General features: G+C 37.9%; 1 protein-coding gene and 2 long non-coding RNA genes across 3 annotated transcripts; all 3 read right to left on the reverse strand.

Annotated features, from left to right (window-relative positions):
- Positions 1-1001: 1001 nt before the first annotated feature.
- LOC131782346 (uncharacterized) lies at positions 1002-2392 on the reverse strand. Its single transcript, XM_066172932.1, has 3 exons — positions 1954-2392; positions 1641-1891; positions 1002-1328 (listed from the first exon to the last, which is right to left on the reverse strand). The coding sequence occupies exons 1-3, from the start codon at positions 2390-2392 to the stop codon at positions 1002-1004; spliced, it is 1017 nt and encodes a 338-aa protein (XP_066029029.1).
- A 1414-nt stretch (positions 2393-3806) lies between these two features.
- Positions 3807-5900, reverse strand: LOC131782365 (uncharacterized). Its single transcript, XR_009340039.2, has 3 exons — positions 5755-5900; positions 4231-4325; positions 3807-3930 (listed from the first exon to the last, which is right to left on the reverse strand). It is a non-coding gene; the product is annotated as an uncharacterized lncRNA (long non-coding RNA).
- Positions 5901-8907: 3007 nt separating this feature from the next.
- LOC136284028 (uncharacterized) lies at positions 8908-9758 on the reverse strand. The gene is made up of 3 exons (XR_010719037.1): positions 9580-9758; positions 9415-9498; positions 8908-9109 (listed from the first exon to the last, which is right to left on the reverse strand). It is a non-coding gene; the product is annotated as an uncharacterized lncRNA (long non-coding RNA).
- Between the last annotated feature and the right edge of the window lie 15000 nt (positions 9759-24758).

A 24758-nucleotide genomic window follows, 5' to 3' on the forward strand; every position in this document is an offset into this window, starting at 1 on the left:
ATCCTCTCTCTTTAATGATCAATTTGTTTAGTGGCTTAAAGTATCGAAGAATTTTTAAAAAGCTACACATTTAACTTTATTTCAGGTAAAATGTGTTTCCTGCGTGTCATGCATATAACTTCCTTTATTTAATTGGTAATAGGATGAAAACGGGATCAACAGCGGGTTATAGAACTACTTGCATTCTCCTTCTTATTTAAATAAGATTGATGTATGCTTCATGACAATCCTTTTTTTTTATCAAGAAAATCAATTTAATGAACAGGTCTTCTTCCAGTTATTTGTTTTTAAATTGTTTTTAAGCTTTGAGGGTAGATCATTCCCAAATTATATCTTTGTAATACATTACCAAATCTGGACAAATGCCTTCAACATGAATTTTCTTTGGTGTTTAATCAATCTCGAAACAATCAATCGAACCAGGCGCGTAGCGTGGTCATTTTTTCAAGTACACACAAGTTCATATGATCTGGAAACCTAGGTAAACTGAGCGAAAAATACTGCGTTCTTTTTTTCTTGTTCGAAATAGTTGTGTGAATACAAGCAAAGAACAAAGCGTCTTGCCCTTATTTTGAGCAAACTAGGCGCAAACATGACATTGTTTTGGTTGGGGATCTTCGAGCATGCACTCAGCAGCGTTTTTCGTTTTAAAGTACAGTTATCATTTATAAGCAAAGAACGAGGCGTCTTTCTTTGTGCTGTGAAAACTGGTTGCGTGCACTCTCAACATTGATTTCTTTTTCCTTGTGGATGTGCAATATTGCTAACGATTAAAGGCGATGGTCGGTCATCGTGTTTCGTAGTGGCGTCTTCAACCTTTTCATCGAACTAAAGCTGCGCTCAGCAGCGCATGCCGATACGGGATACGTCAAGAGCGTTTTTACCGCTACATAGATTCCTGGGTAGAATGCAGCATTAGCTACATCTAGAGTTTCTACCAACGTCTGTGGGAGAGGATCGGTTGGCTCCCTGATAGACCAGCGGTACCTCCATCTGTGATGTCATTTACCTGGGATAAGGAGCTGAGACTCGAAGCCTGGTTGTGACACCACGAGCTTTTCATTGATCTCTGTAACGAGGTGATCTAGAAATGGCAAATACATTGCCCTTTTCCAATATGCTGATGGAGTATCCGCTGGAACGTTGTTGTGATGTTGTTGCCTTCCTGCCGTTCTTGGCGATGATGGATCAATGCCGTAATCCGAGGCGATTTCTATAGCCTTTTCCATCAAGGCCTCCCAAACAGCATCGTCATTTCGCTCGGCATTAAGAACAGAGAAGCAGGTTTTTGCTTCTTCAGAGACTTGAATCAATTCGAGGTCAGGGCTCTGGGTACAAAAAAATGGTTTTGATTCTTAGTAATGTAGTAAATGTAAAAGTCAAAGATATATTATCATTTGATCTCACTTGAAGGCATACCGGCAGCTTGTTAGTATATTCAAAAAACAAGAGTAATAATGCAGTCCCATTTCAGAATAGACGCGTGGAGCGCTCTGGCTTTGCTATCACCTTCCTCGCTTAGCTGGTCTAACGTGTCGACTATAACCTGAAAATGAACATTGATGGATAAGCAAAATGTTCCATTGTATTTAGCTCATAAAAGATGGGCTATGATTCAGATTATTAATATCAATTAATACCTTGAAAGCGTCGAAGAAAACGGCCTGGCAATCTGCTCTGGAGGCCCAGCGCGTTTCACAAAGCACCTTCAGCTTTGAGCGTCTTCCCATTTCTTCTCTAGCAACAGGATTGTCTCCAAGTTGTTCTTTAAATACAAACAAACGTTTTGCAGAGAACTTAAAGGCCAACGTAGCTTCTTGCATGGTATCCATGATGTTTCTCACAAGTGGAAGCTTTGATGCATGGACAATACAGAGGCTTAACATGAGGTCTACAATGGATATAAACAGCATTTGGATTTACTTGACGAATCCGTGTTTGCACACCACTCACGTGCCCACTCATCATATCCTTGGGCTCTCATATCATTCACTGAAAAACCGACGCTCTGGATGGTCTCTAGCAATTTTGTTGTGAGTTCCTCAGCGTTGCTTCCTTTGTCTGCATGTACAAAAGTAAGGAATTCTTCACTTATGAGATGTCTCCCGTCCTCTTTCCTGCCAACAAAACGTATACAAATAGAAATTTCCTCTTTATTTGTAACATCAGTCGACTCATCAGCAATTAATGCATAAATGACAGATCTCTTGCAATTGTCAATTAAGCCATCGAGAATCTGCTTTGCTGAAAAAAAGATGATCTCGTTCTTGATATCCGGACATGTATACTTGGAAATCCGAGGTGCGTTTTCTTTCGCCAATAGAGACAGCATCGCCATAAAATTGCTATCTTCGTCTTGGAGACCTTTGATAGCTATGCTTTGCTTCCCCATCATAACTAGGACCTCTGTTATACACTTGAGAATAATTCTATTCCTTCTAACTTGTTCCGCTCTCTGAGAGTGAAGCTGTTGACAGATGTTAGGTGCACCACCTCGCTACGTGTGCAGAAACGCTTCCCCGCGAGCTACTGCAGTGTGATGAGCACTTTTTTTCGCAGACATGCTTCTTCACTAGTTTAGAAATATTGGACCAATCACGAGTACGGAAAGAACGATCATGGATGATGAATAATAAACAGTAACAACAGTAAAGGGTGTCTGTATCTCAACCAGGGTGTTCTTGCAGTGATGTCGGGGTTTATCTTTCTATTCTTTCCGGAAATGTTTCTAAAAATATACAAGTAAGGCCAATTACTAAATTTTTCTAACCATGCTTAGTGACGTTATTAGCTTATCAGTTTTCATTGAAGAATTCACACCATGGCAAACCGTGGAGCAATAATTCAAAACTTGCATTCAAACCTTAAAGGAAAGCTGTATGCAACAAATCAGCGCTATCCCATCTTCCTTCTCGCAACTTTCTCGCTGTCAGTGAGTGCCTTCACTTGGCCACTTTCAGTTAAACTCTCAGGATAGAGAGGGCCATTCTGTCTGAATTGACTTGTATTAGATTCTTCCGGGAAAATATCTTGTGGGGGTGCCGCCACTGCTTGAGAATTTTCTGGAAAAATCATCGTATACAATATTTCTGAGTAGAGATTTGACTACACGGCCAGGCAATACAATCGAGCAGCTTACCTTCTTCATCGTTAGATTCACTATTTTCGTCTTCGATGACATTGAAAAAATCTTTGATGGATCTTTTTGACATATAATGTATCACATCAAAGCAAACCGGAAAGATCGATGGGTTCGAATCTATTTTATAGTCAGAGCTAGCGTGACTGGAATTGTCAACAACATTCTCGGAACGTTGCTCCTTTGTCAAGAACGTTCTTGGAACGTCGCTCCTTTGCAACCTCGCCTTTTTGTTACACGCTGGCCAAACAACACTGCATTGTTTAGTAAAAAAAAGTACCATGCAAAACTAAGTTAGAACATGTTATAGCTTTTGTTTTAGCTTTTAGAATTTAATCAAAGTGGTGTTTTCATCACGAAATCTTGGTTTCGTACAAGTAAAATATTAAAAATAGAAACAATTGCTAAAAATGTCAAAATTTTCTGGTCACTTCAGGTACGCACGTGCGTATATGCGTATAGGACGCTACGCACCTGCGAACTATAAATGAAGGTTGCGAAAATGCCCATATCCCTTCCCCCCCCCTCCCCCGCCATCCCCCCACCCCCAGACGATAAAGCTAGGGACAGGATATTAGAATACTGTTCATCTGACTGGTTTCAAATCGTTTTATTTCAGAATATTCTATAATATTTTTACAATCTATTGAAAAGAAATAAATGAATAGTCAGTATTACTTCTGGACTCGCGTCGCAATATAATGGCGCCTTTTCAGTTTATCCACAAGCCAAGCGAGTGGACGTTCATCTCAGTACATCCACTAGTTCGCCTCCAGTTTCGGGTCTTCTCTCTATCAAAAGAGACAAAAATAGTAAGTCAGTGACAAATCAACTGATCACCAGCAATAAACCTTATGATGTATCAAGTTGTTTCCCCGCTCTGCAATTAAATTTTTGATCACGTTGAATCACACACTCACGGTTTGCAGATCCCAAGACGAATAAATCTCACTTTTGAAATGTTTTCCTTGGCACAATGCAATTCAAATTATAAATTTTACTTGATTTAACTAGCAGAGTGCTTCCCGTTTACTGCTAAGTAAGCTCGCTCATGGTTTTCAAATGTCGTCATAATTAAAACAACAACTGACCTCCTTTTGACGAACTTCTCTTCCGGCAGGAATGGACCATTCATAGTCCAGTGGCCCATTCATAGTCCAGTAGTTTCCTGTCCTGGATCTTGGTACTGCAAGAGAAAAAATGACAAATTCATTTTCACAAACTTTCACAACAGTTAACCCTGCTCTCCGTTCTCAGTAACAGCCAAATACCTGGACGACTCTTTCAAGGGGAAAACGCCGTTTGGCCACTAGTTTCGGCCGACCGAAGGCCTCTGCTTGATTATTCAGAAGCAGCAAATAAATGAAGGAGAAGAAGAGTATAATCCACATTGTGTTCATGTCTGCTTCCATTCAGTTCATCCAGTCGTGATGAGAATGATTAACTAGTTATTCTGAGAAGTTTTTATAGGCCACTCTGATTCTATTTGAGAGGCGCACCATTACCCATTAAACAGTGTTTCCTCATAATTTATCAATGCCTGTCTGTTTTCATCTGAAGGCTTATTTCTTCCCTAAGTTCTTGTTTCACCAGTATGCTCTCATGTACATATCTCCTCTAATTAATCTCATAACACGACAAGATCCAGTAATGCAACACAGAGTTTCTTTCTATATGTCGAAGATAAGTTCCGGAAATGAAAGCATGGTGATATAAACATACCGAAAGGCCGCATCCGACGAACGAAAATGAGTAAAACATAATAAACAACGCCCCTACGGCCGGTATATACAACAAATTTATACCTAAAGTAGAGAATTCCTTTAGCTCTACGATATTAAGGATTTGTAAGGGTAAAATTTAAAAAATCCCTTAATCCGGTGTTTGTAACAGAACATCCCAATACTTTTGTTCTCATTATGAAGTAAAAGAGACGAGATCTTTTTACAATGTATCCATTTGTTTTTATCTTATTGTTGCTTAGCGGCTGACTCAAATGAGTGTCAAATTAGTACAACTTCTAAGTTTACATTATAAACTAAACTTTACTTAGTTTTAATTTTCTGCTGTAAAGAGCTTCCAATTGATGACGATGTCCTTCAAAAGCTGTAATGAGTAGATGTATATACATATTATCCACGTCTTATTATGAGGATTCAGTCAACTGCGTGGAATTACTAACATTGCAGCTATTTCTAATCGTGGGCACCGATTAACGGACAGTTTGTGAGTCATTTGAATCGAAATGACGGTTGGCTGTCGCCACAACGGAAACACAAAATCAAAATGCTCTCCACTAACTGTTAATTGCGAAAAAAGTCTCACGTCAAAAAGTATTCAATGGTTACCATGTGTTGATAAAAATGGGCTCGTAAGACCACATCATTGTCTAATAGCTAATGACACATTAACAATAGAATATTGTGAGGATTATGAGGGAAGGTGTGAAAGAAAGGGGAAAAAGGTTTCATTTAAAAAGGTTTGCCATAGAAATGAGTACTCTCAAAATTCACGTGAGATACCTCTGTAACTTGCACCGGAAAATTTATGGAAGAAATGCGTATGATGATAGTAATTACCAAAAGATAATAAAAGCTGATGAAGGTGAAGCTTACGCTGTTCGATCTCTAAAATTTGGAGTTTTCAGCTGCTATTGATTTACATACGTTATGCAAACCAGGTTTAACAGTAGATGGGTCTTTCCTTTTTCTGTTCAGCAACTTGGCAGAATTTTGGACATATGTCACGAGAAGAGAACCAAATATCGAAGTCATCAGCGAATACCTGATATGAGTATTCTTGAGAAGAAATGAATTTGTTATGACAATATATGGCGAATTTAGCGATTAGGGGTTATCGTCAGAGTCGTCGATTAAACTGTCTCGCCGTTCTGGGGATTAACTCTCAAACTGAGCCGAATGAAGACCTAAGCGAGTTTAGAAACCCGAGACCTGTTTCTCGAAAGTCCTTGTAGATTTAGATACACAAAGCTTAATTTATTAGTTGTGTTTTCATTCAAGATAAAGACTTTGACCGCTTTAAAACTCAAAAGTGCGAGTAGATTAAACAGTTTGCTTGTCTTTGAGCCAAGACCCAAAATACTATTCCTCAATTTGAGAACGGTAAATTAAAGCTTCGGATCTGCGAAGTTAACTGGATTATCAACAAACGTGCCCCAGGGCATAACTACGATAGATGTAGTGAGATCGAGTCTCCAATAGTTCCAGGAGAGTAAGCTAATGGGTGATAACGGCGATTATTTGCTCTGAGACTCTACAGTCCAATAGGGTGACATAATTTATTTCTTGATTGTGAGGTGGTATCAGAGTGAAATCGAAATGCTGCGTGATAAATTAACTTTTTGCCAAAAACTACATTGACGTGATTCATGATTAAAATCTTTCTAATTGATCTTGGGAAGAATGCCTTTAGAATTTGTTTTCGTATGTTATTATTTCGCCACCCATTATCCATATTCCATTCCTTGGGAAATAAAATTTTAACTAGGACTGTTGTAAAAGCAATACGATAACCTTAAAAAGATGTATTATAAATGGCTGAACAGCTCAAGTCTGCCCGTATTCATACATCTCTTTTCTAAGTCTCCATGAAAACTTTCCTTTTGCATAAATACTTTTTGGATTTCCTTTCTTTTTTTCTCCTTTTTATTCCAATACTTTGCGATATAATTATGCCACAGAGGATGTTTCGATGTCTATAGAGGCAGACAAATGGACGTCGGTCTCCTTTCAACTGTTAAGGTTTTAATGAGCTTTAATGAAGACGTTGCACAAAGAAGGAGTCGATCACTGTATGTCAGGAACTCCTCAGTTGATGGGGCACAACAATGATTAGAAGTTAGAGTCGTATTTCCAAGCTTAAATATTTAATGACTTTGATTAAATCAGTCGACGTGGAGATCGTGGCTGTACGCACTGTCATTTTAGAGTTGTATTTTAAATGTTTTGTTAGTAAAATACCATTAATCAACTCTTTTCGAGGCACTCCAAAACCAAGCATTTTATCCAGCCTTTTTTATACACATATTTAAATTTTAAAAACATGTCTTTTTAGGTTTTTTTCTCCCTCGTCTGATTGTAATTCATAACAGCTTATTGTCTTTACCAACATTGTGTATTTAGAGAACGTAATTTGTTACTCCATGTACGTCAATGTAGACAGACACAAACAAATAAGTCTCCAAAGCGGAATAAAACTGGTGCATAAAGAAGTGAGTCTCGCGTTACATATCGCCAACAAAATAAGTATCTTTTAGCATCATTTTTTTGTAAAAATTGAATTTTCTTCTAACTTTATCGGTCCGTTTTAGAATCGTCTTTATTATGGAGAACCATCTCAATAATGCATTAAGCCTCATAATGCCACAGAGATACTAGGCACACTTTCATTGGATTGGTATTTTTTGCTAAACATGTTAAACGGAATGCAGTGGAAGACCTTTTCTGTTTAATTTTAGAGCCTCATGTAAACATTAGGTTGGTTTGGAGAATTCCTCAAAGTTATGCAAACCTTCGACTTCGTATTGGGTTCACACGATTGTCACCAGTTCACCCAGTCCTTCAGATTATTTAGATGAGGCTATATATAGATACGGAAAATTTCTCTATTTATTAGTTTGTTTTCAGTCGTCGTTTCGTGGATCTACAATTTAAAAAATACTCACTGACATGCGACAAGACGATAACAAAAGGTTTGTGCAGTGATAGCTTATAGTGCCTTACTAACAATTTCTCGCGTGTGTTAGGGAGCTATCGCCACCATTTCAGTGGCAGTAACCCGGATGGAACATCGCAAAGCAAGTGCAGTTAATCGAAGTGCATGCATCCGGGATATCTATGACTGAGTATCTAACTGTACAAGGATTGAGTCGTTGTGATCGTTCGCAAAACTCAATAAGAATAAGCAAATAGGAACTGGGGATATTTCTTTGCCGTTAGGTGCGAGGAATCAACTCAAATTTATCAAACGCATGTAATTTGTTGTCTATTCAGCACAATCAATTTAGGTCTTTGTTTGCCTGTTTGTTTATTTATTTATTTGTTTTGTTTTGTTTTTTTTTTGTTGGAGAAATAGTTCACTGTTTAGTGATAGTTTTATGTTCACTCATTTCATATTAGTATTACAGTATAGTATTTCAGTTTTTATGAGCTTTCAAGCAGATTACTGAAATCATTTTCATGATTGATAGAAGCTTGGAGGTTCCGTGGAGAATTTAAAGCATTACTCCGATGCGGAGTTGTCGGATCGTTGACGTCAACGTCCGTCCGTAATAGTATCACTTCTCCTTTCACAGTTCTGCTTAACGCGCTGGTGATAAAGGCCGTGAAAGGAACACTTCGACTCCGAACCTATAACAACTTCACGCTTGCCTGTTAAGCGGTGACTGATGTATCAACTGGTCTTTTTGGCCAGCCATCGTATGCCCTGTGGAGGATTTTCTTTATGTTTGGTCTCAGTTACAGTGATATGGTTGAAAATTTCCATCTCCATGTTATGACTTTATTTGTAAATGCTTCAAGTCTTCACCTAACGTTAGTTACTTTAAACAGGCTCATGCTTAATATAGCAGCGTACACGTACGGGCTCATAATTACTCATGTCCTGTGGAGGATTTTCTTTATGTTTTACTTTACTTGTAAATGTACAACTTTACTCGTAAATGCTTCATGCATAGGACAGAAAATGCCTATTATCCCTTTCTCCCCCCCCCCCCCCCCCAAGGAGAAGCAATTAGAATACTGCTCATCTGACGGGTTTCAAATCGTTTTATTTCAGAATATTCCACAATATTTTTACTATTACTGAAAAAGGAAAAATGAATAGTCGGTACTGCTTCTGGACTCGCGTTGCAATATAATAGCACCTTTTCACAGTTTATCCACAAGCCAAGCCAATGCGCGTTTCATCTCAGTACATCCACTCGTTAGCCTCCAGATTCGGGTCGTCTTTCTATCAAAGAGATAAAAATAGTTATAGTTTGTCAGTGAAAAATCAACTGATCACCAGAAATAAACCTTATGATGGATCAAGTTGTTTCCCCGCTCTGCAATTAAATTTTTGATCACGTTGAATCACACACTCACGGTTTGCAGATCCCAAGACGAATAAAACTGACTTTTGAAATGTTTTCCTTAGCACAATACAATTCAAATTATAAATTTTACTTGATTTAACTAGCAGAGTGCTTCCCATTTACTGCTTAGTAAGCTCGCTCATGGTTTTCAAATGTCGTCATAATTAAAACATCAACTGACCTCTTTTTGACGAACTTCTCTTTCGACGGGAATGGACCATTCATAATCCAGTGGCTTAGTAATTTCCTGTCCTGGATCTTGATGCTGCAAGAGAAAAAATGACATCTTGACTTTCACAAACTTTCACAACAGTCAACCTCTCTGACCTCAGTAACAGCCAAATACCTGGACGACTCTTTCAAGGAAAAACGCCGTTTGGCCATTAGTTTCGGCCGACTGAAGGCCTCTGCTTGATGATTCAGAAGCAGCAGATAAAAAAAGGAGAAGAAGAGTATAATCCACATTGTGTTCATGTCTGCTTCTCTTCAGTTCACCCAGTCGTGATGAAAAGTTTTTATAGGCCACTCTGACAGGTGACTCCGAGTCTAACTATATCCGCCGGCATTCCAAAATCGTTGCATCGATATGAAATTTACATAAAAGTCGATCACACTTATTGACTGAAATAGCTCCCCCGAGGAAGCCTCCGCATGTCAAATTAAGGGTGTGAACCGAAACCATTAGACTGTTAATTAATATCATTTTGCTCGATTCTATATGTGGGGCGCATCATCACCCATTAAACAGTGTTTCCTCATAATTTTTCAATGCCTGTCTGTTTTCATCTGAAGGCTTATTTCTCCCCTAAGTTTCTGTTTCACCAGTATGCTTTCATGGACATATCCGCTCTAACAAGATCCAGTAATGCAACACAAAGTTTCTTTCTAAGTCAGAGATATGTCCCGGAAATGAAAGCATGGTGATATAAACATGCTGAAAGGCCGCATGCGACGAACGAAAATGAGTAAAACATAATATACAACTCCCGTACGGCCCATATATATAATAAGTTAATACTGAAAGTAGCGAACTCCTTAGCTCCACTATGTTAATGATTTGTAAGGGTAAATTAAAAAAGTCTCTCAATCCGGTGTTTGTAACAAAACATCCTAATACTTTTGTTCTCATTATGGAATAAAAGAGAGACGCGATCTTTTTGCAATGTAAATATTTGTTTTTATCTTAATGTTGCTTACAATTTCTAAGTTTAATTTACAAACCAAACTTAATTTAATTTAATTTTCTGAGCTTCCAATCGATGACGATGTCCTTCAAAAGCTGTAAGGAGTAGATGTAAATATATATTATCCACGTCTTATTATGAGGATTCAGTCAACTGCGTGGGATTATTAACATTACAGTTGTTTCTTATCGTGGGAACTGATTAACGGACAGTTTGTGAGTCAGTTGAATTGAAATGACGGTTGGCTGTCGCCACAACGGAAACACAAAAATCAAAATGCAATTCTTTGGCTCTCCACTAACTGTTAATTTCGAAAAAAGTCTCACGTCAAAAAGTATTCAAAGGTTACTATGTGTTGATAAAAATGGGCTCGTAAGACCACATCATTGTCTAATAGCTAATGACACATTAACAATAGAATATTGTGAGGATTATGAGGGAAGGTGTGAAAGAAGGGAAAAAAAGGTTTCATTTAAAAGGATTTGCCATAGAAATGAGTACACTCAAAATTCACGCGAGATACCACTGTAACTTGCACCGGAAAATTTGTGGAAGAAATGCGTATGATGATAGTAATTACCAAAAGATAATAAAAGCTGATGAAGGTGAAGCTTACGCTGTTCGATCTCTAAAATTTGGAGTTTTCAGCTGCTATTGATTTACATACGTTATGCAAACCAGGTTTAACAGTAGATGGGTCTTTCCTTTTTCTGTTCAGCAACTTGGCAGAATTTTGGACATATGTCACGAGAAGAGAACCAAATATCGAAGTCATCAGCGAATACCTGATATGAGTATTCTTGAGAAGAAATGATTTATTATTTAAATGTTTTGTTAGTAAAATACCATTAATCAAATCTTTTCGAGGCACTCCAAAACCAAATATTTTATCCAGCCTTTTTTATACACATATTTAAATTTTAAAAACATGTCTTTTTAGGTTTTTTTCTCCCTCGTCTGATTGTAATTCATAACAACTTATTTTCTATACCAACAAATGTTATAGTGTAATTAGAGAACGTAATTTGTTACTCCAAGTACATCGATGTAGACAGACACAAACAAATAAGTCGCTAAAGCGGAATAAAACTGGCGCATAAAGAGTCAATGAAAAGAGTCTCACGTTATGTATCGTGAACAAAATAAGTATCTTTTAGCATCATTTTTGTGTAAAAAATTGAAAGTTCTTCTGACTTTATTGGTCCGTTTTAGAATCGTTTTTATTACGGAGTCCCATCCCAATGATGCATTAAGCCTTAGAAAGCCACAGAGATACTAGGCGCACTTTCATTGGTCGATAATCAGTGTGTTTTGACGAGAGTATGTCAACACCTACGAGGCTTCATGGATTGGTACTTTTTTGCAAAATAGGTTAAACGAAATGCAGTGGAAGACCTTTTCTGTTTAATTATAGAGCCTCATGTTAGGTTGGTTTGGAGAATTCCTCAAAGTTAAGCAAACCTTGGACTTCGTCTTGGGTATGCACAATCGTCACGTGTTCACCCAGTCCTCCGAATTATTTAGATGAGGCTATATGTAAATACAGAAAATTTCTCTATTGAAACTTATAATGCCTTACTAACAATTTCTCGCGTGTGTTAGGGAGCTATCGCCACCATCGATAACAGCTTCATGCTTGCCTTTTTAGCGGTGACTGATGTATCAACTGGTCTTTTTGGCCTCCCATCGTTTGTCCTGTGGAGGATTTTCTTATGTTTGGTCTCAGTTACAGTGATATGGTTGAAAATTTCCATCTCCACGTTATGACTTTATTTGTAAATGCTTCAAGTCTTCACCTAACGTTGGTTAATTTCGACAGGCTCATGCTTAATATAGCAGTTTACACGTACGGACTTATGATTACGCGTCAGACCAACCTTTCTCGGCTTTATAAACTTTATAGGTATGGTGCTTCAAATCAGTTGACTTAGAGATCGTGGCTGTACGCAGTGTTATTTTAGAGTAATATTTTAAATGTTTTATTAGAAAATGTCGTTAATCAATTCTTTTCAAGGCACCTCAAAACTACACATTTTATCCAGCCTTTTTTATACACGTATTTAAATTTAAAAAACATGTCTTTTTACGTTTTTCTCTCCCGTGACTAATTGTTATTCATAACAGCTTATAGTCTATACCAAATTTTAAAGTGTAATTAGAGAGTGTAACTCTGTCTGTCCATGTATATCGATGGAGACAGATACAAACTAATAAGTCTCTAAAGCGGAATAAAACTGACGCAGAAAGAGTCAATTAAAAGAGTCTTATGGAGTCCCATCTCAATAATGCATTAAGCCTTATAAAGCCACTGATATACTAGGCACACTTTCATTGGTCGATAATCAGTGTGTTTTGACGACAGTATGTCAACACCTACTACATACATTTTGCTGAATATGTTAAACGGAATGCAGTTGAAGACCTTTTCTGTTTAATTATGGAGCCTCATAAACATTAGGTTAATTTGGAGAACTCCTCAAACTGTTATGCAAACCTTTGACTTCGTCTTGAGTATACACAATTGTCACGAGTTCACCCAGTCCTCCGGATTATTTAGATGAGGCTATTTGTAAATACGGAAAATTTCTGTATTGATTAGCTTGTTTTCAGTTGTCGTTTAGGTGGAACTAAATTAGAAAGTACTCAATGACACGCGGCAAGGCGATAATAAAAAGTAAAGCAGTGATAACTTATAATTCCTTGCTAACAATTTCTCTCGTGTGTTAGGGAGCAATCGCCACCATTTTAGTGGCAGTAGCCCGGATGAACATCGCAAAGCAAGCGCAGTTAATCGAAGTTCACGCTTCCGGGATATCCATGACTGAGTATCTAACCGTACAAGGATTGAGTCATTGTGATCGTTCGCAAAACTCAATAAGAATAAGCAAGTAGGAACTGGAGATATTTCTTTGCCGTTTGGTGCGATAAATTAACTCAAATTTATCGAACGGGTGTAATTTGTTATCTTTTTAGCATAATAAATTTAGGTATTTCTTTGCCTGTTTATATACTTAAAAATTTTGTTTTTTTTTGTTGGAAAAATAGTTCACTGTTTAGTAATAGTTTTTATGTTTACTCATTTCATATTAGTATTTCAGTTTTTATGAGCTTTCAAGCAGATTACTGAAATAATTTTCATGATTGATAGACGCTTGGAGGTTCCGTGGACAATTAAAACCATTTCTCAGATGCGTTGTTGTCGGATCGATTAGCGTCAGCGTCCGCCCGTAATAGTATCACTTCTCTCTTCACAGTTCTGCTTAACGCGCTGGTGAAAGGAACACTTCGATTCCGAACCTACAACAACATCTTCCTTGCCTGTTTAGCGGTCTTTTTGGCCAGCCATCGTATGTCCTGCGGAGGATTTTCTTTATGTTTGGTCTCAGTTGCAGTGATATGGTTGAAAATTTCCATCTCCATGTTATAACTTTACTTGTAAATGCTTCATGTCTTCATCTAACGTTGGTTACTTTCGACAGGCTCATGCTTAATATAGCAGTTTACACGTACGGACTTATGATTACGTGACAGACCAACCTTTCTAGGCTTTATAAATTTTATAGGTATGGTGCCTCGCAACGCGCACGCTGCGAGCTGCGCTTTTACTCACATTAATCCTGCTTGTGTGTCATATAATAGGGATGGGAAGTGAATATTCTTTCACAACACCTCATCGGAGGGATTTTAATTTAGAGAAAACAACTGTTTGACGGTTGTAAGTGACAGATCACTTTGTTTGCATTCATGGCCTCCTTTGTTTCTGTTTTAGCATCGCTGAAGTTTTAAAATATCAAAGTTTTAACTTGGTGGAATATAAGTTTTTCCGTCCCTTCTGTTAAGATATAAGTGTGTTTTGAATATCTTTCCTAAACTTAAAAAAGAATGTATAGTTCCTAGCAACTCTTTACTCAGTAGAGAAGGTTGGTGAATATGAAAGCGATCTTTGCAGTAACAAACACAACTATTAAGCGGTAGTGAAAAATATGGCCTGTAAAAGAATTAAGACCCGTACGAGATTTGAACCCAGGGCCCCCTGCGATGTAGTTGTAGTGCTCTACCAAATGAGCTAACAAGCCAACTGGGAGCTGGTTATTATGTTGGTTCGTAATACACCTGTGAGGTGATGATTCAATTACTGTGAATATATGAAAATCATATATAACATCAGATTGATGTATGCTTCATGACAATCCTCTTTTTTTCATCAAGAAAATCAATTTAATGAACTGGTCTTCTTCCATTCATTTGTTTTTAATTTGTTTTTAAGCTTTGAGGGTAGATCATTCCCAAGTTATATCTCTGTAGTACATTACTTGATCTGGACAAATGCCTTCAACATGATATTTTTTTGGTGTTAAAACCAATTCGAAACAATCAATCAAACTATAAATGAAGGTTGTGAAACTGCCCGTATACCCTTCCCCCGCCTAGAGACAAGCAATTAGGATACTGTTCGCTTGACTGGTTTCAAATCATTTTATTTCGGAATATTTTACAATACTTTTACGATCAGTACTACTTCTGGACTCGCGTCGCAATACAATGGTCCCTTTTCACTGTTTATCCACAAGCCAAGCCAGTGCGCGTTCCATCTCAGAACATCCACTCGTTAGCCTCCAGATTCGGGTCGTCTTTCTATCAAAGAGATAAAAATAGTTATAGTTCGTGAGTGAAAAATCAACTGATCACCAGAAATAAACCTTATGATGGATCAAGTTGTTTCCCCGCTCTGCAATTAAATTTTTGATCACGTTGAATCACACACTCACGGTTTGCAGATTCCAAGACGAATAAATCTCACTTTTGAAATGTTTTCCTTGGCACAATACAATTCAAATTACAAATTTTACTTGATTTAACTAGCAGAGTGCTTCCCGTTTACTGCTAAGTAAGCTCGCTCATGGTTTTCAAATGTCGTCATAATTAAAACATCAACTGACCTCTTTTTGACGAACTTCTCTTTCGACGGGAATGGACCATTCATAATCCAGTGGCTTCGTAGTTTCCTGTCCTGGATCTTGGTGCTGCAAGAGAAAAAATGACAACTTGACTTTCACAAACTTTCACAACAGTCAACCTCTCTGACCTCAGTAACAGCCAAATACCTGGACGACTCTTTCAAGGGGAAAACGCCGTTTGGCCACTAGTTTCGGCCCACCGTAGGCCTCTGCTTGATTATTCAGAAGCAGCAAATAAATGAGGGAGAAGAAGAGTATAATCCACCTTGTGTTCATGTCTGCTTCTCTTCAGTTCACCCAGTCTTGATCAGAATGTTTAACTAGTTATTCTGAGGAGTTTATATAGGCTACTCTGACTGGTGAATCCGAGTCTAACTATATCCGCCGGCATTCAAAAGCGTCGCGTCGATATGAAATTTACAATTTCATATCATATATATGTCTATCAGACTGATTGACTAAATAGTTCCCCCGAGGAAACCTTCCCACGTCAAATTTGGGTTGTGAACCGAAATCATTGGACCGTTAATTAACATCATTTTGATTAATTCTATTTCTGGGGCGCACCATTACCCATTAAACAGTGTTTCCTCATTATTTTTCAATGCCTGTCTTTTCTCGTCTGAAGGCTTACTTCTTCCTAAGTTCCTGTTTTAGCAGTATGCTCCGACATATCTTATGTAATTAATCTCATAAAACGACAAGATCCAGTAATGGAACACAAAGTTTCTTTCTAAGTCGGAGATAAGTCTCGGTAAAGAAGGCATGGCGATATTAACATACCAAAGGGCCGCATACGACAAACGAAAATGAGTAAAACACAATATACAACGCCCGTACGGCCGGTATATACAACAAATACAAGTCGAGAGCTCCTTTAGTTCCACTATGTTAATGATTTGTAAGGATAAAAGTAAAAAAATCCCTCAAGCCGGTGTTTGTAACAGAACATCCTAATACTTTTGTTCTCACTATGGAGTAAAAAAAAGACAAGATCTTTTTTCAATGTATTCACTTCTTTCGATCTTATTGTTGCTGACCAGTTTCCACGAATGAGTGTCAAAGTAGTACAACTTCTTAGTTTACTTTATAAACCAAACTTTATTTAATTTTAATTTTCTGTTGCAAAGAGCTTCCAGTTGATGACGATGTCCTTTGAAAGCTTTAATGAGTAGATGTATATACATATTATCCACGTCTTATTATGAGGATTCAGTCAACTGCATGGGATCATAAACATTACAGCTGTTTCTAATCGCGGGCACTGATTAACGGGAAGATTGTGAGTCAGTTGAATTGAAATGTTGGTTGGTTGTAGCCCCAACGAAAACACAAAAATCAAAATGCAGTTCTTTGGCTCTCCACTAACTGTTTATTGCGATAAAAGTCTCACCTCAAGAAGTATTCAAAGGTTACCATGTGTTATTCTGAGGAGTTTATATAGGCTACTCTGACTGGTGAATCCGAGTCTAACTATATCCGCCGGCATTCAAAAGCGTCGCGTCGATATGAAATTTACAATTTCACATCATATATATGTCTATCAGACTGATTGACTAAATAGTTCCCCCGAGGAAACCTTCCCACGTCAAATTTGGGTTGTGAACCGAAATCATTGGACAGTTAATTAACATCATTTTGATCAATTCTATTTCTGGGGCGCACCATTACCCATTAAACAGTGTTTCTTCATTATTTTTCAATGCCTGTCTTTTCTCGTCTGAAGGCTTACTTCTTCCTAAGTTCCTGTTTCAGCAGTATGCTCCGACATATCTTATGTAATTAATCTCATAAAACGACAAGATCCAGTAATGGAACACAAAGTTTCTTTCTAAGTCGGAGATAAGTCTCGGTAAAGAAGGCATGGCGATATTAACATACCAAAGGGCCGCATCCGACAAACGAAAATGAGTAAAACATAATATACAACGCCCGTACGGCCGGTATATACAACAAATACAAGTCGAGAGCTCCTTTAGTTCCACTATGTTAATGATTTGTAAGGATAAAAGTAAAAAAATCCCTCAACCGGGTGTTTGTAACAGAGCATCCTAATACTTTTGTTCTCACTATGGAGTAAAAGTAGTACAACTTCTTAGTTTACTTTATAAACCAAACTTTATTTAATTTTAATTTTCTGTTGCAAAGAGCTTCCAGTAGATGACGATGTCCTTTGAAAGCTTTAATGAGTAGATGTATATACATATTATCCACGTCTTATTATGAGGATTCAGTCAACTGCTTGGGATCATTAACATTACAGCTGTTTCTAATCGTGGGCACTGATTAACGGGAAGATTGTGAGTCAGTTGAATTGAAATGTTGGTTGGTTGTAGCCCCAACGAAAACACAAAAATCAAAATGCAGTTCTTTGGCTCTCCACTAACTGTTTATTGCGATAAAAGTCTCACCTCAAGAAGTATTCAAAGGTTACCATGTGTTGATAAAAATGGGCCCTTAAGACCATATCAAATGGTCATGGAATTAGCTAATGACGCATTAACAATGAAATATTGTGAGGACCGTGAAAGAAGGCGCGAAAGAAAGGGAAAAACAGTTTCATTTAAAAGGGTTTGCCATAGAAATGAGCACCTTCTCAAAATTCCAGCGAGATACGATTACAACTTACACCGGAAAATTTGTGGAAGAAATGCGTATGATGATAGCAATTACCGAAAGATAATAAAAGCTGATGAAGGTGAAGCTTACGCTGTTCGATCTCTAAAATTTGGATCTTTCAGCTGCCGCTGATTTAACATGCGTTATGCAAACCAGGTTTAATAGTAAATGGGTTTTTGCTTTTTCTGTTCAGCAACTGGGCAGAATTTTGGACATACGTCACGAGTAAACCAAATATCGAAGTTATCAACGAATACCGGATTAACTTTTTGCCAAAAACTATATTGACGTGATTAATGATTAAAATCTCTCTAATTGATTTTGGGAAGAATGCCTTTAGAATTTGTTTTCGCACGTTATTATTTTGCCACCCCATTCCTTGCGTAAGAGAAAACCATTCCTTGCGTAAGAGAAAATTTTGCCCAGGACTGTTGTGAAAGCGATATGATAACCCTAAAAGGATGTATTATAAATAGCTGAACAGCTCAAGTCTGCCCGTATTCATACATCTCTTTTCTAAGTCTCTACGATAACTTTCCTTTTGCATAAAGATTTTTTTGATTCCCTTTCTTTTTTTCTCCTTTTTATTCCAATTATCATGCCACAAAAGGATGTTTGAATAATTATTGAGGCTGTCGAGTGGACTTCGGTCTCCTTTCAACTTTTAAGGTTTTAATGAGCTATAATGAAGACGGGTAAAAAGGAGTCTTTTAACATACCATGCTGCAGGCGATCACTGTATGTAGGGAACTCCTCTATTGGTAGGGCACAACAATGATTAAAAGTTAGACTCGTATTTGCAAACCTTAAATGTTTTATGACTTTAATTAAATCAGTTGACTTAGAGATCGTGGCTGTAGGCAGTGTTATTTTAAATGTTTTGTTAGAAAATACCGTTAATCAATTCTTTTCGAGGCACTTCAAAACTACACATTTTATCCAGTCTCTTTTATACACATATTTAAATTTAAAAAACAAGTCTTTACTTTTTTCTCTCCCGTGACTAATTGTAATTCATAACAGCTTATAGTCTATACCAACAAATTTTATAGTGTAATTAGAGAATGTTACTCTGTCTGTCCATCTATATCGATGGAGACAGACACAAAATAATAAGTCTCTAAAGCGGGATAAAACTGGTGCATAAAGAGTCAATTAAAAGAGTCTCAGGTTATATTATGGATTCCCATCTCAATCATGCATTAAGCCTTATAAAGCCACTGAGATACTAGGCACACTTTCATTGGTCGATAATCAGTGTGTTTCGACGACAGTATGTCAACACCTACGAGGTTACATGCCTTTGTAAATTTTGCTGAATATGTTAAACGGAATGCAGTGGAAGACCTTTTCTGTTTAATTATGGAGCCTCATAAACATTAGGTTGGTTTGGAGAACTCCTCAAACTGTTATGCAAACCTTCGACTTCGTCTTGGGTTTACACAATTGTCACGAGTTCACCCAGTCCTCCGGATTATTTAGATGAGGCTATATGTAAATACGGAAAATTTCTGTATTGATTAGCTTGTTTTCAGTTGTCGTTTAGGTGGAATTTAAATTTGAAAAGTACTCACTATAACAAAAAGTTGCACACTGATAGTCTATAATGTCTTACTAACAATTTCTCGCGTGCGTTTGTTAGGGTGCAATCGCCACCATTTCAGTGGCAGAAGCCCGGATGAACATCGCAAAGCAAGCGCAGTTAATCGAAGTTCATGCATCCGGGATATCCATGACTGAGTATCTAACCGTACAAGGATTGAGTCGTTGTGATCGTTCGCAAAACTCAATAAGAATAAGCAAATAGGAACTGGGGATATTTCTTTGCCGTTTGGTGCGAGGAATCAAATCTAATTTATCGAACGCATGTAAAATGTTATCTTTTTAGCACAATCAATTTAGGTCTTTGTTTGCCTGTTTATTTATTTGTTTTTGTCTTTTTGGCTTTTTTGTTGGAAAAATAGTTCACGTCTGAAATAAGTTATGACTACTGCACATTTCAGTCTGACAAACCGAATCTCCAAGGACTCGGTAGCTTTCTTATAGGAGGGGTGATGGCCCATTAATTTTAACAAGCGTAAATAACGATTCATTTTAATTCATGTGTGAGAAAAATTCAAGTGAAACACGGGAACACTAGAGTAGAACAGGTCGATCAAAGCATTCGAATACATCTGATATCCAACCTATTGATCTTAAAGGTTCAGTTGATCTTTATTAGGAATCTGAATCAAGATATATGTAACGTCTACGGGATGAACTTAAAAACACTGCAGAGATAACTTGCACGGAAGAAGATACAACAAGTGTCTCAATGGATTACATAGTCACTATCATCATATACGGCATCTTTAACGAAGGCTATTTCGAAGTGTGATTGTGTGACTACTAAGTGCCGCTCTCGCCAAGAGCGATCCTCTCGACTAAAATTTACCTGGAAGGCGTTAACTTTCTTTGAACTTTGAAACGACGTACGATGAATCCTGAAACTGGAGTTTGAGTCCATTGGCAAACTATGCCAGCTGGTCTCATGAGCAGATCAAGCGCTGACGAAATTAGACAATTTTGAAATTTTAAGCGGATGCAAAAATCGAGGCAAAAATTCGTCATGACACAATTTGTCCTTTGATTTTGTCAAGAGAATTCTGGTTTTGTCTGCTATTGTAGATAGCCCAGATAGGCACTTACGAATCAATTTTTAGTTAAATGATAGCCATCACTCTCGAGAAATTGCAAATATATTACCCATGTGATCCGACTACATCTTTAATTCCGAAAACTTCGAAAACATCTCCAGTCAGTCTGGCTTTCTTTTACTGCTTCACATTTTCCCTTGTGCTGTGGCTGTTAACTTTCACCGCATTTCCAATGTTTCTTTAAGTGTTCGGATGTTTAGAATATACCGATAACTGTTATATTTTTTTCCATATCGTGGTCAAAACGACCGGAACGAAACAAAATTAACTTGTAATCGAGGATTTCGCTGAATAGCTGTTAGTACGTAAAATGACTCGATACTTCGTCCCGGTGTCACAGCCGATTTGGACCCCCCGCGGATATGGACCCCCCTTTGCAGATTTGGACCCCCCTACCAAACTTTCCTTTTAAGCATCCTTTGTGTCATATTTGGTAACTAATTCTATTTGCAAGCTTTTTTGTCGATGTTCTTTTCAATCACAACACAACATTTCCTCAATAAAGGTAAAAAAAAAACAACAGCCATTTCGTTCCAATTCTACCGCATTCATTATAGCGAGTCGAACAGTATACACAAGAATTAGATGTGAACAAACTACTGCATTCGAACTATTGAAATTGTTACAATAAATCTTTGCTTCTTCTGATGCGAATCAACATTGGTACGAAACGTCATAACAATAGTGGAGACTATTGCGTCCAGTCACTGAAATAACTCAGTCTCATTTTCTAAAATAATAAAATAAACAGTTTTTGAATAAGAACGAAGAAACTACTCGTACAACAAGTCGTTCGTAAAGCCTATGATAATTAAAAATGTTTCTATTCTGAACTATTGGAACTCTCAGCTTATTTTCAGATGCAAAACAACATTAATGTCAACGTCTTAACAAAAGTGGAGACTATTACATCGAACTCAATCTTATTTTCTAATTTTAACGATTATTAACTGTTGAGGGATCCTAAACAACACCTTAACAATTACGAAGACGTCTAGAGTCTGGCAATCTGTAGACAATGCAGAGCCACCCGTCCTCCGGGGCAGTCTTAAATCCCTCGCAGCTCATGTGTAACCTTTCCTCGCACAACTCGCACTGTACCATGTCGTCCCAACACTCGGGCATTGAACAATGACAAAATAAATTAGTGTCACAAGTTTGTCTCTCATTGAATCTAGCGGTGTTCGACTATCGCGGAAAGGTTCAAAACGACCTCTCTCCAGACATTAAACTAAATTCTTGCCCATTTTCCCTTGGTCAAAAGAAACATCTGACGGGATGCCAGTTCGTATGCATAAACGATACGCATGTTTTGAATTAAAAACATACTTTAGTACGCATTGGAACGTAGAGTATCATCCATTTTTACTAGAACGTTAAGGATGATGTTTTCACTCAGTTTTGTTGGGGGGTCCAAATCCGCGGAGGGGGGTCCAAATTCGCTAGCGGATTTGGACCGGGGGGGTCCATATCCGCTAGCGGATTCGGACCAGGGGGTCCATATCCGCTAGCAGATTTGGACCGGGAGGTCCAAATCTAGAGGGGTCCAAATCCGCTGGGACACCGGCATTCCAGGAGAGAAATCAGGGTTGAAATATCCAAAGCCACTCCAATCTTTGTTTTCCATGAATCAAGTAAACCTTTCTAAAAGTTAAAATTCTCATTAAAATGTAATTCAGTCCATTTTAATAACTTTCGATTCTAATTCGTTACACCAACTAATTTTGGTTTCAATTTGTAGTACCCGCGAAACAGGCCATATGGCATGGGGAAAAATTTGCACAATCACGTCACGCAATATATCAGACCGGGTTTGTCCAGTCGATTTTGATGGTCGCAGGGAGATGTCGAGTTTGTCGCTCAAAACCGTTGTGGTCCATAGGAGCATAACGTCATTAATGATTGAAGCAAATCTGCGGAAAGGAGGGTTAGTTCATCTGGTTCCGTATACTAAATCTCGGGACAAACTGCAAGAATTATTTCAGAGTGTATGCGTGTTGTTTTGTAAATATAAACACTGTAACCTAATTTAACTTGGTTTTTGTGCCCTTTTAAGCAACGCGATATGTCTGTTATGACCAGAGTACCAAATTTTATTCTTTAATTTTGATCTTCTCCACACTGTGCGTAGTTCATGACCTGATATTTCAACGTAAATTATCGAGAATGCGCCTTCCGATCACCTTCGTCCACTTTGTAAGTCACGCAAGCGCGCAAACGTTACGACCGATCACGTTTACGCAACGTTTTAGGACAACTCAGCACCTAATCTCCATTCTGTTGTTGTGAAAACCTAAAATCCTCAACGTAGAAGATAAACGAACGAAGTTGAACGGTCAAAATGAGATCTTGGTCAATTTTAAGAATCATGCAAATGATCTTTGACACGAGCGCAATTAAGCAAACACATGGATTTGCGTTGTTGTGTGGGATTTTTGTGTGGGATTTCCCACACTTTGTCAACGCCCGCGAAATTTCTTTCTTTATTTATTTGTCCACGAGAGAGAAGTGCTTGTCACGTGGTTTCTATTTGCGTTCAGTGAGCCGTGAAGACTGGATTCCAGTCGGCGTTTTTTCACAGTGTATTGTACGGCGGCCATTTCTCTTCTCAGTCGTTGGGTTTTGGAGAACTTATTCGGAATTTCATGTTTGTTTCTTGGGGATTTTTGTTTCCAAGGTAAGGATAAGTCATTTCATATTTTCACGGGTTCTTTGCGTGCTTTAACTTTTCAATTTTGTCGTGGGAGCTTCACGATTAAGCTCTCACGTAAGGCGATTACGTTTGTACACCTGGTTTGTGTTCTTTCTTTCATAATCTGAGGCGTTTGTTTCGTTATTTCTTCAGGTGTCTATAACAAAAGATTTTTTCACGTAAGTCAACACGCTGAAACGCGGCTTGTGTTCAGTGCAGGTTGCACAGGAGCTTTTACGCTTTCACAAGCCAACATTTATCGGCTTGGACCTTCGGTGCGGGTTGTGTCAGATTGAAAGGAGTCATTGTACTCTCGCAAGCCAACATTTGTCGGCTTGAATGTATTTGTGCGGGTTGCGCTTCAGAGAGTCTCAGGGTGTCTCAAAGTGTCTCACGAGTGTCTCAAAATGTCTCACGAGTGTCTCAAAGTGTCACAAACTGAAAGAAAGTATTGTTTGCCTTGAACTGTCAAGAGTGTTATCTATTTTAATAAACTGAGTTTCTAGTTAGTTGGATTGTTGTTGTTGCTCGCTCAAGCACACAAGTAAATATGGGGATCTCCATCGACCAATTCCGTTCAAGGATTGGATCTCATGAAGATTTACATCCTGATTTTAGTGAAAACTATGACCTCTTTGATGATCTCAACATTTCATCAACATCACTGAATAATGAACCACTGATATTGAATGAATTACCTGATTTTGATTTTCGTCCAATGGTCCAGACACCCGATAAAGAGCAAAAAGAATTTTTTTAACACATTTTACATCAGATTAAAACCTCAGAAACCCCTTTCTACTGCTTCCTCAGTGGAGGGGCTGGTGTTGGCAAATCGCATTTAACAAAAGCTTTGTATCAGGCAGTGCTTAAGTATTATAACACTAGAGCTGGTGATGATTTTCATCAGATCATAGTTATACTATTAGCTCCAACTGGTAAAGCTTAAGGGTAACACTCTTCATAGCACTCTGGCCATTCCTGCCAATCAATCACTGAGAAATTACAAACAGCTTGATTCAAGTAGACTAAACACTTTGAGAAGTCAATTGATTTTTGTTGATGAAATCTTAATGGTAGGAAATGGTATGTTTGCAATACAGCTAAACAATAGGCTTAAAGATATAAAAGGCTGTAGAGAGGATTTTGGAGGTGTGAGCTTCATTGCTATTGGTGACTTATTCCAATTAGAATCTGTTATGGATGCTTATATTTTCAAAGACCTCAAAAATGTAGATTTATGCTGTTCTTTCTCCCAGTTTATGGCATAAACACTATAAAATGTTTGAACTTAATGAAATCATGGGTCAAAGAGACAGCAAATTGTTTGTAGAATTACTTAATAGGTTGCGTAAAGGTAAACACACAGTAACTGA

This window comes from Pocillopora verrucosa, chromosome 10, assembly GCF_036669915.1.
Source record: "Pocillopora verrucosa isolate sample1 chromosome 10, ASM3666991v2, whole genome shotgun sequence".
Lineage (NCBI taxonomy): Eukaryota > Metazoa > Cnidaria > Anthozoa > Scleractinia > Pocilloporidae > Pocillopora > Pocillopora verrucosa.